We start from the raw sequence: 15934 nt of genomic DNA, 5'->3' as shown, positions 1-15934 counted from the left end.
GTTCACACATAAAATGACATATTTTTATCATCCAAGGAATTCTGGATTTGTTCTTTACATCAAAATTACCTGTGGTAAGCAATTAAAGAATATCAAAGCTGGAGAGATGGTTCAGTGGGGGAAGCTGCTTGCTCTGCAAACTTGAGGACCTGAGTTCATATTCTCAGTACGTATGTAAAAGCTAGGTGCAGGGGTGCACATCTGTAAACCAGAACTAGGTAAGATGGAGACAGTGGGCTCTGGGCTCAGTGAGACATGATTGAAAAAGATAACCATGCCATCCTCTGGCCTCCAGGCCTGCATTCATGGGTGCACACACACACAAGAGTATCAAACCTGAAAAAAATTATAGACGTGAAAACATTCTATCCACAACTTAAGGGTGCTGAAACACATCACCGACAGTAATTTTTAGTTTAGTAGCAAGGCTGCAGGATTCCAGCATTGAATGATACACCCTGAACCCCACTCTGTTCCATTATGGGATGATTATGGTTCCCAGTCGATCTGAAGTTCTAAAGCAAGTTTTCCTGGACATACTCTTGAGTCTTAAAAAATGTTCAGAGGTTTACCTCAGGAAACAAACATTTTCCCCAACAGCTTTGCAGTAATACTTTGCCATTAACTATGAGACAGCGACAACACGGGCTTCTTTCAAAAAATCTCACCTCTAACATCCAGCCACTGGAAGTTCACATTTATAAAGTTGAAGTAAGAAGACTTCTGTTTATACAATTTACACAGGTGCCTGAGTGAAGTGTCCTGATTTGTGGCAATTTCCCACCAATTCACTTTCTTCCTTGTAGATATCTTTTAAAATGATCTTAGCTCCGGCCATCTTACTCTACTCCGAAGGGGTCTACTTCATTTGCAGATGGATGCTTGCCAAGTTGTGACAAAACAAATGGCATTTTCGTTGGTTTTCACTGTGAGTTAAGTGTACAAGTGTCTAGAATTTTAAGTAAATTCCATGGTTTCCGATGAACCCAATAACCCCTTTGAGGATTATTTAAATCATATGCAGACTTGCATAACAACATTAGAATATACATACACATCTTTTATGGTACAATTTCAAATCTCTTGCAAACTGTGATGGCTTACACTGGTTGTTTACCTGACAGGATCTAGAATCACATGGAAGACATATTTCTGGCATGTCTGAGGAATTTTGTGTATCAGGTTAACTGAGAAGGGATGGCACACTCTAAATGTGGATAGCATCATCCATGGGCTGGGGTTTTCAACTTACAAAGAGGAAGCAAGCTTAACACCACTATTCATCTGCTGCTTCCTGAGCACAGCTGGAATGTGGCCAGCCACCTCATGGTCCTAACGTCATGCATTCCCCCATGATGCACTGCACCGTCAAACCATGAGGCAAAATAAATCCTTCCTTGAGTTGCTTTTCTTAGGTATTTTGTTGCAGCAATGACACACGTAATTGATACACGAATCACCAGGGCTCTGCACCACTCTGCTGGTGGCTGATAAGTATCTGCAAGTGGCATGGAAGCTACCACCCCAGCCAGCGCTCATCTCCCTCCTCTCAACAGAAAACATTTAACGAGAGCATTTTCATCTGTTTATTTAGTTACAACAACAATATAACAATGCATACCAAATGGGAAAGAGTTAAAATGATGACAAAATGTTCAGTAACAGAAATGACTATATCTGAAAGAACTGCCCAGGTGTCATTAAAATACATTTTAACTTATAATTGGTTATTAGTGTAAATTAAATTTAGCAACTGAGTTCTAGTCCATGTCTACAAGTTATCAAAAATATTTTCAAAATGTTACATAAAAACTGACAACATCCATAAATATATAAACACCAAAAATTTTTCAGAAAAATAAAATAATGTACCCTGAGATAAAATGCTAATCACACTTGCTGTGCAGATAGATACTCACATATGTCCTCCACGCCGCGGGGGCTTTCAGTATTTCGAATTTTCCAAGATAAAGGAATGCTATCACATGTTGGTGCAAATTTCAGCCACGATAGTAACTACTTTAGATTTTAAGATCCCTACGCTGAGGCATCCGGGAGTCCAGGGTCACTAAGGAGAACTTAGGAAGACATGAATGGCACTTGGTTCTGACTCCTCAGATCATGGCTGAAAACGCTCAGCAAAGCATTCTAGGCTTTTTTTTCTCACACCAACTGACCCAGATTATATTTTAAGAAATGTTTATTTTCTGCGCAAATTTGTTTTAAACTATAAATTCCTGAGCACTTTTTCTTCTTCCTCCTCATCGCTGTCAGTGACATTGACTTGCTGGACACCAGAGGGAGCTGATGCTGGGGCTGTGAAGACATTCTCCAAGGCTCCAATGTCCAGCGGAGGCATGGGATTCAAATACTCTTCCCCACTGTGGCCATGACTGTTGTAGTAAGGAGGCCCATCCATGCTCTCACAGCTCCGAGAATCTTCACTGTGTGTGTGCTCGTCTGGATAGTCTCTGAAAGGATAGTCTCTATTTAAAGCTGAAAATATAGCCTCATGTTTTTGGTACCTGTCTTCATAATAACCAAGACATTCTGGCATTGAACTGGGAAAATTTCCATAGCCAAAAGGAGGCCGACTATAAGGGCACGTGCTGTGACAGAAAAACAAACACAAACAGAAATTACATCAGATCTTGCCCACAGTGCGGGCTCACAGATTATGAGTTAACTGCATTCTCTTTAGGGCTTAGAAAGCATTTCTTTGACATCTTCCCACTGCCTATCGATCCCCACCCAAAACAGCAAAGGCAGTTTGGATGGCCACCGCCCACCCCCAACAGGATCACTGCTTCCTGGTTTCCAGCGCCTTACCTTTGATGACCAGGACCAAGACAGTCCCACCCTGGCCTCTGTACCATCTCACAGCATACGGAGTGTTGGAAATGGAAATACAATTATGTGACAATGAAAAGGGCAGGCTAACGTGTAAACTGTAAATGGCTGAAAGGGAAGGGCCGCTCAATACAAAGGTCTGGAACAGAAACCTCCAGCTTGATTTTACAAGGGACACAGTAACAAACCACACAGAATATTCTCAGTACTAGCAGGTATTAGAACTGATGCCACACTAGGCTTTCAAAGGGATTTTGCAAACAAACAAAAAGCACCATGGAGCAAGACTTTGAGAAAAAACTTCTGTAGTTTTACAACTGACTTTTGAAAGGCAAAGCTATTAATCTTGTTGCTCAAATCCAGTTGCCAATTCTCTTTAGGGATTAATCTCTTCTGAGGTGAACAGGAATTACACAGAATTTGGGCTCATGAGCGCCATCTAGTGACAGCTAACACAATGATCACATTCATTTGTAAAACTCATGGAATGCCAGTCACTCACTACCCTGGTACTAAAATCAAGAAAACTATAGACCCATATTTTGGATAAACATGGGACTTAATTTTTATAAACATCATAAAAATTTCTCAATAAAATACTCGTGACCTATATTTATTGGTACATGGAAAAGATCAAACTCCGTGATAAAATGTAATGTAAGGATTCAACATATACAAACCAGTAAGTATAACACAACATCACAATTCAGGACTGTGGTATATTTTCATCTCCGTACACAAAGAGTGTGAAATAAGATTCAATATTTTTTTCATGGCAAAACACTGTTACCAAATGATATATAGAAGGAAGTCTTCTAAATACTAAAGGCTATGTATACAAACCCCACAGCCGATATGACATCGAGCAAGGAAACTACAAGCATTTCCTCAAAGGTTATGAACCACAAAGGTACCTCATTTCACCACTCTTACTTAGCACAGCACTGAAGAGTCGCAGCATAAGTACCAGGAAAGAGAAACTAGAATATCTAGACTAGAAGGTAAATTATCCATATTTGCATGTGGCATGATTTTATATAGAGAAAAATCTAAATTCCCCATCAAGAAGTTAGAAGTGATATATAAATTTAGTAAAGCTGGAGAACATGCCTAGGCAGACAGAAATTGGGCTTTCTCTGTGCAGTCCTGGCTGCCCTTGAGCTTAGTATAAAACCATGGCTGACCTCAAACTTGCATTCTCCCACATCATTACCATGTGCCCTAGGATTCCAAACACAGGCCATACAGTGAAATTGCTGGAAAGGAAATTAAGAGATCAACCCATTCACCAAAGCCACAAAAATAAAACATGGACAAAGAAAACGCAGTCTTTTTACTACACAGTGCTGGAACAATTAAATCTACATGGACAGCAGAACAACACTGCATCCCATTCTCTTGCTGACAGTGGAGCAAAGGCCTACACAGAGAACACGAAATCATAACAGCACTGCAGGGAGCAGGAGGAAAGCATGCATATCTTGTTGTGATGCAGGGGATGACTTGGGTTTAATGACAGGACCCAAAGGCACAGACAAAAAAACAGAAAAATGGGACGATGAACTAAGAAGTTCTCACACAGTAAAGAGTGAGAGTACAGAGTGGGAAAAACACTTGAAAATTATTCATTCAACAATGGATCAATATTTAGAATACAGAGCCACTAAATACCAAAAAAGGAAATAATCAAATGGGTATATGGAAGTCCCCAACTAGGTAAGACACATTCCAAGCTGAGGTCACTATACTAGAAGATACTTATATTCCCATATTTCTTATTGCAGTATTCATTCACAAATACACAACCAATCCAATGCCCTCCAATGAATGAACAGATGATGATGCTGTGGTATCACTACACACTAGAATTCTATTCAGTCATCAAGAGAAGTCAATACTAAAAACTATTTGCAGCAACATGAGTAGAAATGGGAACTATGTTAAGTGAAAAAAGGCAGACAGGAATACACAGGACATGCTATCAATCATTTGTGGAAACTAGTAAGGTGGTCTTGGGGAAGAACAGCGGAATCTGATGGCTGGAGACTGGAAAGGGCGGAGGGTATGGCACTAAACCACAGAGTGGCAGATACTGGTTCTTTTCTAGAGCAACTAGGTAACTACTGGTTAAGACAATCTGTGCTGCATTTCAAATGACTGAAGAGTAAAATTCCAAGCACATAACACGATTACTACTTAGCGATGGAAATGTTTTATTATCCTTTATTTCATACTGTGTAAATGCACCAAGTTCCATAAAGTTGTACAAATATTAAGTCCCAAATACAAAGGAATGCTATTGTTAAGGCTTCACTCGTAGCTTCTGGATTCCTCCATCTAGGGCAGGGCCTACACACTTGTATTTTTCAAGTTCTAGTGTATCTCAACCTTTCTAATGTTGTGGCCACTTAATACAGTTCCTCAGGTTATTGTGACCCCCAACCATACAATTATTTCATTGCTACTTCATAAATGTAATTTTACCACTTATGAAACAATGCAAATATACAATATACAACCCCCAAAGGGGTTGCAACCCACAGGTTGAGAACCACTGTTCTCTTGTGCAACCAGCATGCTGCCAAGAGCTGACTGCGCACTGGCTCAGCAGGAAGGGTGACAGAGACACAGCCATGCTAACACCATGGATCCATTAGCGTTCTTAATGTCACTAGAGAGAAAACCAGTTTTATGTACTCCTTCATGGAACATACTACCTATGAGATATCACTACAAAAAGGAGGAGGAGGGAAAAAGGGAGGCGGAAGTGGAAGAGGAGGGGAAGGAAGAAGAGGAAACAACAAAGAACTTGGATCTACATGTCGATGCCTCAGGATGTAAAACGCCACATCCAAGATGTGGATAAGCTCTTGTTTCTTAGTAAATACACAGCACTGAAGAAGGTGGAGAGCCACTGGCAAAAGCCGAGGAGACAATCCAATCAATGCGTAATTTGGTTGGCTCTTGATTTACACACAGCTTGTAAAAAGGTAGGTTTGAGACGATAAAGGAAAAGCAAAGGCAAAAGAATTGTTGGTTACTAAGGCACATGAAAATTTCAGTCATTTCATGAGCCTGTAACTAGTAAATCACGTGTCTGTGTGCGCGTGTGTGCGTGTGCGTGTGTGTGTGTGTGTGTCGTACATTCACTCCCTCTGGGGAAGGACGGCTGTATTGCGGTGCATGTGTGGGTTGGCTCTCTTTCCATCATGTAGTCCCCGGCTATGGAGCCATCTCCCCAGTACTGAGTCTTGTTTTGCTTTCGAGTTGGGGGTTTGCATAGGCTTCCTTCATAAACATTTCTGTTCTGCACAGTTGAAGTTAAAAGCATCCTGAAGTCTGAACCTTTGTGAACACTAACAGGAAGAAACAGATTAGATTTGGGTTTTGGGTGTGTGGATGAAGCATGACACTGTACTGCACTGTATGTGAGCTACATGAAACCTGATTGGCTCTAAAATACATCCTTGTTCCCAAAGTAAAGGGAAACTGAAGACGCAAGAATAGTAAAATGTCAGCCTCTGAAGCTAGGTGCCAGCATGTGGGGCACATTATGCTACACTGTTACCTTTTTTGCATATGACATTTTCTGTAACAAATTGCAAATAACACAGTCACAAAAGATTAAAAATTTCTCCTCCACGGTGAAAGCACTAAGAGTCATCCTCTGTCTTTACATTTACTAAATTGGACCTTTGTACTCACTGAGCTGGTCACTAAGTCCCCAGTGGCCACTGTAGCTGGTGGCACAGGTCATCTGCAACTCTAGCTGAACCGAGGGTATCAGAGCTCAGAACTCTGTTCTTTGAGGAGTTGGGGAAATGCAGGAGGCAAGATGACAGCACAGAACTCCACACACTCCTCCTCTTCCATTGAACTGCTCTGGCCTATATGGCACAAGTTTTTTGTGTCTTCTGCTCCAAAATAAAGTGCACTTTAGGAGTCATGGAAAGGAAGCCATTGGCTCGGAAAATGGCTCAGGGAAGCAGGTCAACCAGCCCTTGCTACCTTTGTTTTAGGCTCAATTAGTGGGTTGAAGAGTGCCCTTTCAATAGTCATGTCTATCTAGGACCTTAAAATATGACTACTTGGAAATAGGGTCTTTACAGATGTGACTACATCAAGTTGACATTGTATTGAGCAGAATATCATTCCAATTACTTGTGTGCTTATAAAAACAAGATGTATGCAGGTATGAAAATTTCAAAGAATATTATGTTTTAAAAAAGCCAAGAGGAGGGCTGGGGAGGTGGTTTAGTAGGTAAAGCACTTACCGTAAAAGCATAGGAGCGATTCAAGCCCCTATAACCTACTTAAAGACCAGTGTGGCAGCACAAGGCTTATGATCCTAGGGAGGGGAAACAAGCTGAAGGTAGAGACAGGAGAATCCCTGAAAGCCCCTGGGCCAATCGCCCAGCTTAAGCAGTGGCAAACAACGGAAGAGACCTTGTCTCAAGTAAGTAGAAGACACTGTCCAAACCTGAGATGGTCCTCTGACGTCATGTGGTCGTGTGTGCGCACGCATATGCACACAGACACACAAACACTATACAATACAAAAAATTGAAAAACAATAAGAAGACACACAGAGACAGGCATGCAGAATGAGAATGGTGAGACAGCCACAAAGCCAAGGGCAGTTGAAGATTGCCAGGAAGCCAGGAAGAAGGATTCTTTGCCAGAATCTTCAGAATAAAGCACAGCCCTGTCAATAGGTTAATTTCAGAATTCTAGACTCTAGAACTCTAAAACTATCACTGTTGATTTAAGCTACCACATTCTTTTTTTTTTTTTAGGGTTCTTTTTTTCAGAGCTGGGGACCGAACCCAGAGCCTTGCACTTCCTAGGCAAGCGCTCTACCACTGAGCTAAATCCCCAACCCCAAGCTACCACATTCTTGTGTGTTGTTCTATTAGCCCCAACAAACTAATCTGTCTAAAAGCATATTTCAGCAACTATGAGACAGTAATTAATTTATACTGTTTAAGCCACTAAATTTACTAAAGTTTGTAATAATGGCAATGTTGAGCTATCTGCTTAGTATTCAAATTTTAGATTTCTATCAAACCTACAATTAACTATCTATAAAATAGTCAATTATATAAATTGTCTATAAATTCTATCCTTTAGACTCCTAACAACTCCTTATATCTGTCTGTCAGATGTCTTCCCTAACGGCAAGTTTCTAACTTGCATATCTTTTTTTTTTTTTTTTGGTTCTTTTTTTCGGAGCTGGGGACCGAACCCAGGGCCTTGTGCTTCCTAGGCAAGCGCTCAACCACTGAGCTAAATCCCCAACCCCTCTAACTTGCATATCTTAACTCTACTCATACCTAGGAAGAAGTCACTACTCACTGTATACTTAAGTGTCCCAGAGAACTAGCAGTTTTCAGAAAAGCCTGTGTCACTTTCATTTCCACCAGCAATAAAGGTGGGTTCTAATTTCTCCAACAAGCTAATTTAGAACATTACTTGAACAGATTCTAGCCGGGGCATCTGGAGTTACATCCCTGTGCTTTTACTGTGTATCTCTGTAATGACTACTGAGTCCTGCTGGTCATGAACTTACTACTTGCTATACAGTCGTCTTTTTTCAAGAACATCTACTTGGATTTTTGCTAACTTACAAGCTGAACTGCCTTTTATTGCACTGAAAATGTTCTTTGTATGTCTTGATATAAGCTATGCACACATGATCTGCATACTCACATTTTGTGAGTTCTTTTCTCTTTTTTTTGAATACCTCTTGATGCAAAAGTTGTTTTAATTGTGATATGGTTTAATCTTTTTTCTTTGTTGCTCATGTAGGACCTAAACATCACCAAACCCAAGTCATAAAATTTACCCTTACAAGAAACCTTTATGATTTCACATAATAATTTCATGGGTTTAGCTCTTATTCTGGGTCTTCAACCATTTGAGATTATTATTTTTTTTTTTTTTAGTGAGAGCTAAGAGTACAATTTCTTGTAGGCATGTGGCTATTCCTATCCAATTGTTCCTGTACCGTTTGTTAACCACTTCTCTTTCACCCTACTAAAGGGTCTTGGAACATCCTTGCTGAAAATGACGTGAGGATAGATTTCTTTTTTTTTTCTAACTGAATTCTACCTCATTACTCAGAATGTCTATCTTCATGCAGGACCACACTGGGTTTTTTTCTATGCTTCTTAAAAAACATTTACCTTTTACAGGGATTTTAGGCTCATAACCAAACTAAACATTAGTACAAAGAATTCCTATGTAATTCTCCCTCCCAGTGTGCACAAGATCACTACAATGCATTTTGTAACAGAGTGGTCTCTATATTAAAGAAACACTGGCCAATATAGATGCTACTCCTCGGAATGTTGAATGCAGGACACCTGCTCACCACAGTGTCTTACCCAACAGAAACTTCACTGCTGAGCACATTCGTCCCTCCCTTGCTGATGCCTGGAAACTTCAGAGTAAGGCTTTGTCTTAGCTTCTCTGTATACCGTATTTTTGCACCATCACTTTGCTGGATATAGCAATCTGTTTTGTTTGTTTGTTTTAAAGAAAATAAAATTTGTTTATTGTTTGCATATGTATAGCCATTTGGCTTTTACACACCTATGTAATGCATGTACATATGTACACCTATGTACACACCTATACATGCATACAGTTTCCACAGAAGCCACAGGACAGCAACAGATCCGCTGGGACCAGAGTTACAGAGCATTGTGAGCCGCCATGGTGGGACACTGGAAGAGTGGCTGGTGGTATTAACTGATGAGCTATCTCTCCAGTCCTTGGATATAAAGCAGCCTTGATTGGCACTTATTTACAAAGGTTGAAATACATCATTCCATGTTTACCTAGATTTTAGGGTTACTTGCAGAAGACCTGATATTAAGTTGATATGTTTGCCTTTGAAGGTGAATTGGCAATTTTCCCTTAAAGCTCTTAATAGTTTGTTTCTTTGTAATTCTGACATCTTGACTATCTATCACAGCAGTTCTCGACTGTGGGTCTAAACCCCTTTGGGAATACATATCAGATATACTGCACATCAAATATTTACATAATACCAGCAGCAAAAATATAGTTATGGGGCTCAACGGTTAAGAACGCTGACTGTGGTGTTGGGGATTTAGCTCAGTGGCAGAGCACTTGCCTAGCAAACGCAAGGCCCTGGGTTCGGTCCCCAGCTCCGAAAAAAAAAAAGAAAAAGAAAAAAAGTAAGATTTAAAAAAAAAAAGAACGCTGACTGCTCTTCCAGAGGTCCTGAGTTCAAATCCCAGCAACAACATGGTGGCTCACAGTCATCTATAATGAGATCTGATGCCCTCTTCTGGTGTGTCTGAAGACAACTACAGTGTACTTATATATAAAAAATAAATCTTTAAAAAAGAAATAAATGCATTCACATTTTAAAAAATTACAGTTATAAGGATGCAATGAAAATAATTTTATGGTTTGGGTCACCACAACATGAAGGACTGTATTAAAGGGTAGCAGCATCAGGAAGGTTGAAAACCACTGGTACATTATATATTTCAAGACTTTCAAGGTTAAGTACAAAACTTTAAATGCACCAAGACAGGATAGAAAAATGGAAATTTTTCCTTAATTGCCAAGTACTATGGACTAATTTTGTAAATGTATATCATATGTCATGGTTTTCATAATTGTTATTATTACATATGGTATATTATTATAAGAAAAAGTCTTTTTTTAGACAAAAGGGGAAATATAGGCATAAAATTTTGTACTGTGTAAAGTTTGCTATTGTGTGTTATTCAAATGCAGACTTCTCTGCCCTCGTATCTTGTTTCAATCTGAACATGGCTTTATTATGCTTATTCTAAGCTGGTCCTGTCTCGAGTTTGTATAAGCATTGCTCCTCATTCATTCTCTGCCTTGCCAGTAAAAGCCAATGAGTCAACGAACCAATACAGAATTTTAGAGAAAGAACTAGTTGGGGCTTCCGATTCTACTAGGAGGGGTGGAGAAAGAGAGAAGAAGTAGAATAAGGAGCCATGAGGGAGGTGGAGAAAGAAACATCAGGAGAAGAGAGCAGAATCAAGAAAGGACGGAAAAAGCCAAGCTAACACAGGAATACTGTCTGACCAGCGGGAGGGTTAGAATGGCGCAATCATTGCTCAGTGTTTGGATCAAGGCAATTTTAATAAATCTTCGTGTCTCTGTGTGGGTATTGGGGAATTACTGGTTAAGAAAAACGGCCACCAGATTAACTCACTGCTTATATTTATAGTAAGGAAAATTCCCTTTACAATGTTGCTTCTATATTCTCTCCATCTTCTCTCCTTAATTTCCATCAACAGGAAAACTACATTTGCACATATTATAAACCCTACTTTTATCGAGTTTTATATCTACTAGATAAACCAAGAAATGAATGGGCATTAAGCAAATACTTACATCGTATATATTAACACTATTATTACCACTTCTGGTCTCTCCATTTACCCTGTGGGTTATCATCTAGCTTCATCTCCTTTCTCTGAGACAATTACACATTTACTAGCCATCAAGTACTGCGTCTGTCAATGTCTAACATTCCTATGTATGGCAGTCCTCTGCCCCAAGGGAAAACCAATGTTCCATGTGGTTTCTTTTAAAATCAGTTAAAAGCCATAGAATGAATATATATGTACATATACATATTTTTTCTAGACAGGGTTTGTCTGTGTAGCCCTGGCTGTCCTAGAACTCTCTCTCTGTAGACCAGGCTGGCCTCCAACACAGAGACTCGCTTGCCTCTGCTTCCTGAGTGCTGGGATCAAAGATGTATGCCACCACCACTTGGCTAATTATGGTTTTTTCATATTATATAATTATATTTAATGGTATTCTTCGTTTGGATTCATGTTATTACAGAATTCATTTAGTTTCAACATAAAGAACATCCTTTAATTGCAGGGTAGTGGTGTACATCTTTAATTCCAGAACTTGGAGGAAGAGGCATGCAGATCAAGGCAACCTGGTCTATACAGTAAGTTCCAGAACAAGCAGAAGTACATAGTGAGACCCTGTCTCAGAACAACAACAAAAAATAAATAAAAACACAAAAAAACCCTCATGAAAAATAACAAAAGAACACCTTTTAATATGTTTCAATCCCTAGCCCTGTAAAACATTACACACACACTTGCATATACACATCTCATATATGTCTTTATCTCAGGTTTTGATTATATATGAGAACATGTTTATCTTCATTGAAAGTTAAAATGCGTCAACTAAAAGATTCTTGGTGAGCAGCTTTATTCTTTCTTTGGGTATAAATGCTGACCTCCACTGCTTCTACTGGAAAGTCAGTTGTAGATTTTCTAAGAGTTCTTTTGTATTTGATGATCCAACGTTCTCTGGCTACTTTCAAGATGACTATCATTCAGCAGTTTACTGTAATGTGTCTAGGTGTAAGTCTCTGTATTTATCATACAATTTCCCAAGTTTCTTAGTGTACAACTTTTTCATGTTTATCCTTCAAACTTTATTATTAGTTTGTGCATGTGTCTCTACTGTTGGGTGTGTGCATATGGAGGTCAGAAGAGTAAGGAGTCAGTTCTCTCCTTCCCCACTGGGTTGGGGATCTAGTAATTGATGTCAGGCTTGTGGGGTGTAGGGACAGGACAAAGGTAGCTTTTATCCACATGACACCTCACCGACATTTTAGTCCCAGTATTTTTATGCTCCCTGCTCCTTTCTGTGCCTGAATGTCACATATATTGCTGTGCTTGATGGTGTGTCTGTACTCAGGTAGCTTGGAGGCTCTGCTAACTTCTTCATCTTTTGTCCCCATTCTGTTCTGTGTGTTACATCCATCAGTCTACTTTCAAGTTTGGTGAGATTTTCCTCTGCTGGATTTTTCATTTCGGTTTATCATATTGGTTAAAACTTCAGAACTTCTATTTGTTCTTTTTTTTAAAGCCATCATCAGTGTTTTCAATTTAATTTTAAAACATTATCATAGCTAGAAAGATGACTCAACAGTTAAAAGCACTTTCTGCTCTTCCAGAGGACCTGGATTCAATTCCTAGCACCTACATGGCAGCTCAAAACTGTCTTTAATTCAAGCTCTTGGGAATTCAACACCTTCAACACAGACAGAGGTGAAGGGAAAATACAAAGTAAATTGTTAAAAATGATGATCCATGTCTTTTAGCATAATTTTCTTTAGTTATTTAAAAATGTTACTAATGGCCTTGTGGTTTTTATCAAACTTAATTCTAGACTCTCATAATTTCTACTGGTTTTCTTTTCTTTTTATCCATTTGCTCATCAATTCATTCACTTTGAGGTAGCTCAGGCTACTACCTATTAGGTCTAATAATTGTTATGAACCCTAGGCTGGCCTTGAACTTATGCTCCTCCACTCCAGCCTCCTTAGTACAAGGACTGTAGGTACATGGCACCACATCCAACTCAGTTTTGCCTCTGAATGGACTGCGTTTTGTTGTTGTTGTTGTTGTTGTTGTTGCTGGGGTTTTTTTAGTTTGCTGAAAACTGTATATTTGGCTAATAAATATTGTTATAACTCAATAACATTCTCTCCTATTTCTCTAAAGCCTGTTCCTCTAGGTTTCTGCCTCTCACAGACCATTGTTCTTGCAATACATATATTCTGCATATTTTTACCATTTCACTTAAAGCTTAGTTCAATTCCATTACTGTATTTTAGTTGAAATATAACTCTTCATTAATGATTCAAAATATGTATTTTTAGTTCCTTGAGAAAATTTCAATTATCTCAAATTCTTGTGATATTAATCTTATTTGTAAGTTCTATGAACTCTTATTCTGTGTGTGTGTGTGTGTGTGTGTGTGTGTGTGTGTGTGTGTGTATACAGGTGCACATTAGGGCACACAAAGCACATAACTGAGTGTATGTGGAGGTGAAATATCAACCTTCAGTGTCCCTCCTCAGCAGCTTTCACAATTACTGAGACAGGGTCTTTTGCTCAGACCTGTGATTTGTCAATGAGGCTGGGCCAGTGATCACCTCCCTCGTGCATCCACCTGTGTCTGCCCACCCAGAACTCAGACTGCTCGCTCTACTGACAGAGCCACTTCCCCAACCTCCAACTTAAATTCTTAATGGCTGCTTTTCACACGTTTTAACCACTTCTTTTCCCCGCTGGACGTTCCAATTTGCCTAGGTAGTGGAATTGTTCATCTAAAATAGTTGCCCATGTAACCTGCAACCAATCACACATGAATTTATCAAATTAAAAACATCTTCATCAAGTAGATTGAGGGAATTTTAGATTCTAAATCACTGTGTAATGATGCACTTTAGGAATCACACAGGAACCCAGGCAAAAACATCTTTTTCTCTATATTTTATCTGATTTGGATATAAGTTTCCTATTTTCTTTATTAAAATTGAAAAGGCTTCCTATAGTTTTGGTTTATGGGGAGGTTTTAGTTTGAGACCATACATGAGCCAAAGACTGGATGCCTTCTTTTTTTTTTCTTTTTCTTTTTTTTTCTTTTTTTCAGAGCTGGGGACCAAACCCAGGGCCTTGCGTTTGGTAGGCAAGCGCTCTACCACTGAGCTAAATCCCCAGCCCCGACTGGATGCCTTCTTATACAGGCATTTAAATCCAACTCTGTAGCCACTGAGACCATTTCTGAATGTGAAAACAATCTCTTGGATGGTTCCCACTTGTGGACCATTTTGACTCTTAAGGATTATTTTCCTTTCTTACCAGTTCATCTAAGTATTAAATGATTCGTATTTAAATTCAATGTTTCTAGGTAGCTACAGCAGGAAGCATTCTATAGTAATTAAAGTCATCATATGTGGAGGCTATAAATGTTCCTTCTTCATAAACGTTCCATATGACTATAAAGAGTACATGATTTCAATAAAATCCTAGGTCTACCACAAACACTTGTTCAGAAAAATTTTAACCTATGGGGGATTTTTTGTTTGTTTGGTTTTGATTTGTGTAAAATGTTATAACTGATTGCTATGTTTTTATAAATAAGGAATCCTCTCGACTGTGTTCTGTACTACACGTGTACTGTTTGAGTATATTTTCTCTTTATTTGAGGGTAACAAGTCCGCATTTATCTTTCTTATCATTTTCAATATTTTTCATTGCAACATTCAATGAACAACAGAATGAAGACTACGTATTTCTCTTGAGTGTAAAGATAAAAACACACTACAGTGGACTGAAGAATGGCTCACTGGTTAAGAGAACATGCTGCTCTTCCCAAGGACCAGAACTTTAAGTTTTTTAAATATAATGAATACACAAAATATATGTGTATTTCTATTTCAAACATTCAATACAATTATTGTATTGGAGCGCTTAGGGAAAATATTCTTTATAAAATTCCATTATCAATATATAGACAAGGAAAACTAAATGGACATCAGTTAATTTTGTCCATTTTCCCACACTAAAGTTTCCATTTAAGAAAGCATAAATATATTAGTCATTCCCTGGGAAAACGACTCATCAGATACATATGGACAAAAGTCAGAGAACAATGACAAAGGATTGTAAGTATGAAATAGATCTCACTTTCCATTTTGAAAATGAGTATTACCTTGATATTTACATTTGATAAACTGTATTGGCATTCCTAAATCCAATCTAATTCAAGTTTAAAAAGTACAATATTTAGGCACTTTATTAATTATTCCTAATTAGAGGAATTGTTTCTGAACTCTATTTATTTTTAAAACCTTCTTATAAAAAGTTTTTTAGGGCTGGAGAGATGGCTCAGCGGTTAAGAGCACTGACTGCTCTTCCAGAGGTCCTGAGTTCAAATCCCAACAAGCACAGGGTGGCTCACAGCCATCTGTAATGAGATCCGATGCCTTCTTCTGGTGTGTCTGAAGACAAAGACAGTGTACTTATATATAATAAATAAATAAAGCTTTTTTAAAAAGTTCTTTAAAGTATCAGATAATCTGCACATTAATCCTACAAGCCTTGCCTTGGTAAGAAAGCTAAACTTCCTATTATTCAATCTAACAATAAACCATTTGAAAGCAAACACTGCAGTACTCCACTCACAACATAAATTATATCTACATAAGAGCAACAGAGAAGTAGAGGGTATTTGCAAGGTG

The 15934-nt window shown here is 38.7% G+C and overlaps 1 protein-coding gene across 3 annotated transcripts in view; it reads right to left on the bottom strand.

The window, feature by feature from the left end:
* Window positions 1-1572: 1572 nt before the first annotated feature.
* Window positions 1573-15934, bottom strand: part of Sox30 (SRY-box transcription factor 30) — a 29709-nt gene continuing 15347 nt past the window's right edge. For 2 of the 3 annotated variants that reach the window (XM_039087152.2, NM_001427190.1), the window contains exon 5: window positions 1573-2609. In XM_039087152.2, the coding sequence (XP_038943080.1) occupies window positions 2228-2609 (382 nt within the window). In that variant the 3' untranslated portion in view covers window positions 1573-2227. The remainder of the gene's footprint in view (window positions 2610-15934) is intronic. The other variant, XM_063269881.1, reaches the window with a different exon arrangement.

Source organism: Rattus norvegicus, chromosome 10 (genome assembly GCF_036323735.1).
Source record: "Rattus norvegicus strain BN/NHsdMcwi chromosome 10, GRCr8, whole genome shotgun sequence".
NCBI lineage: Eukaryota > Metazoa > Chordata > Mammalia > Rodentia > Muridae > Rattus > Rattus norvegicus.
This window is presented reverse-complemented; position numbering and strand designations above follow the sequence as displayed.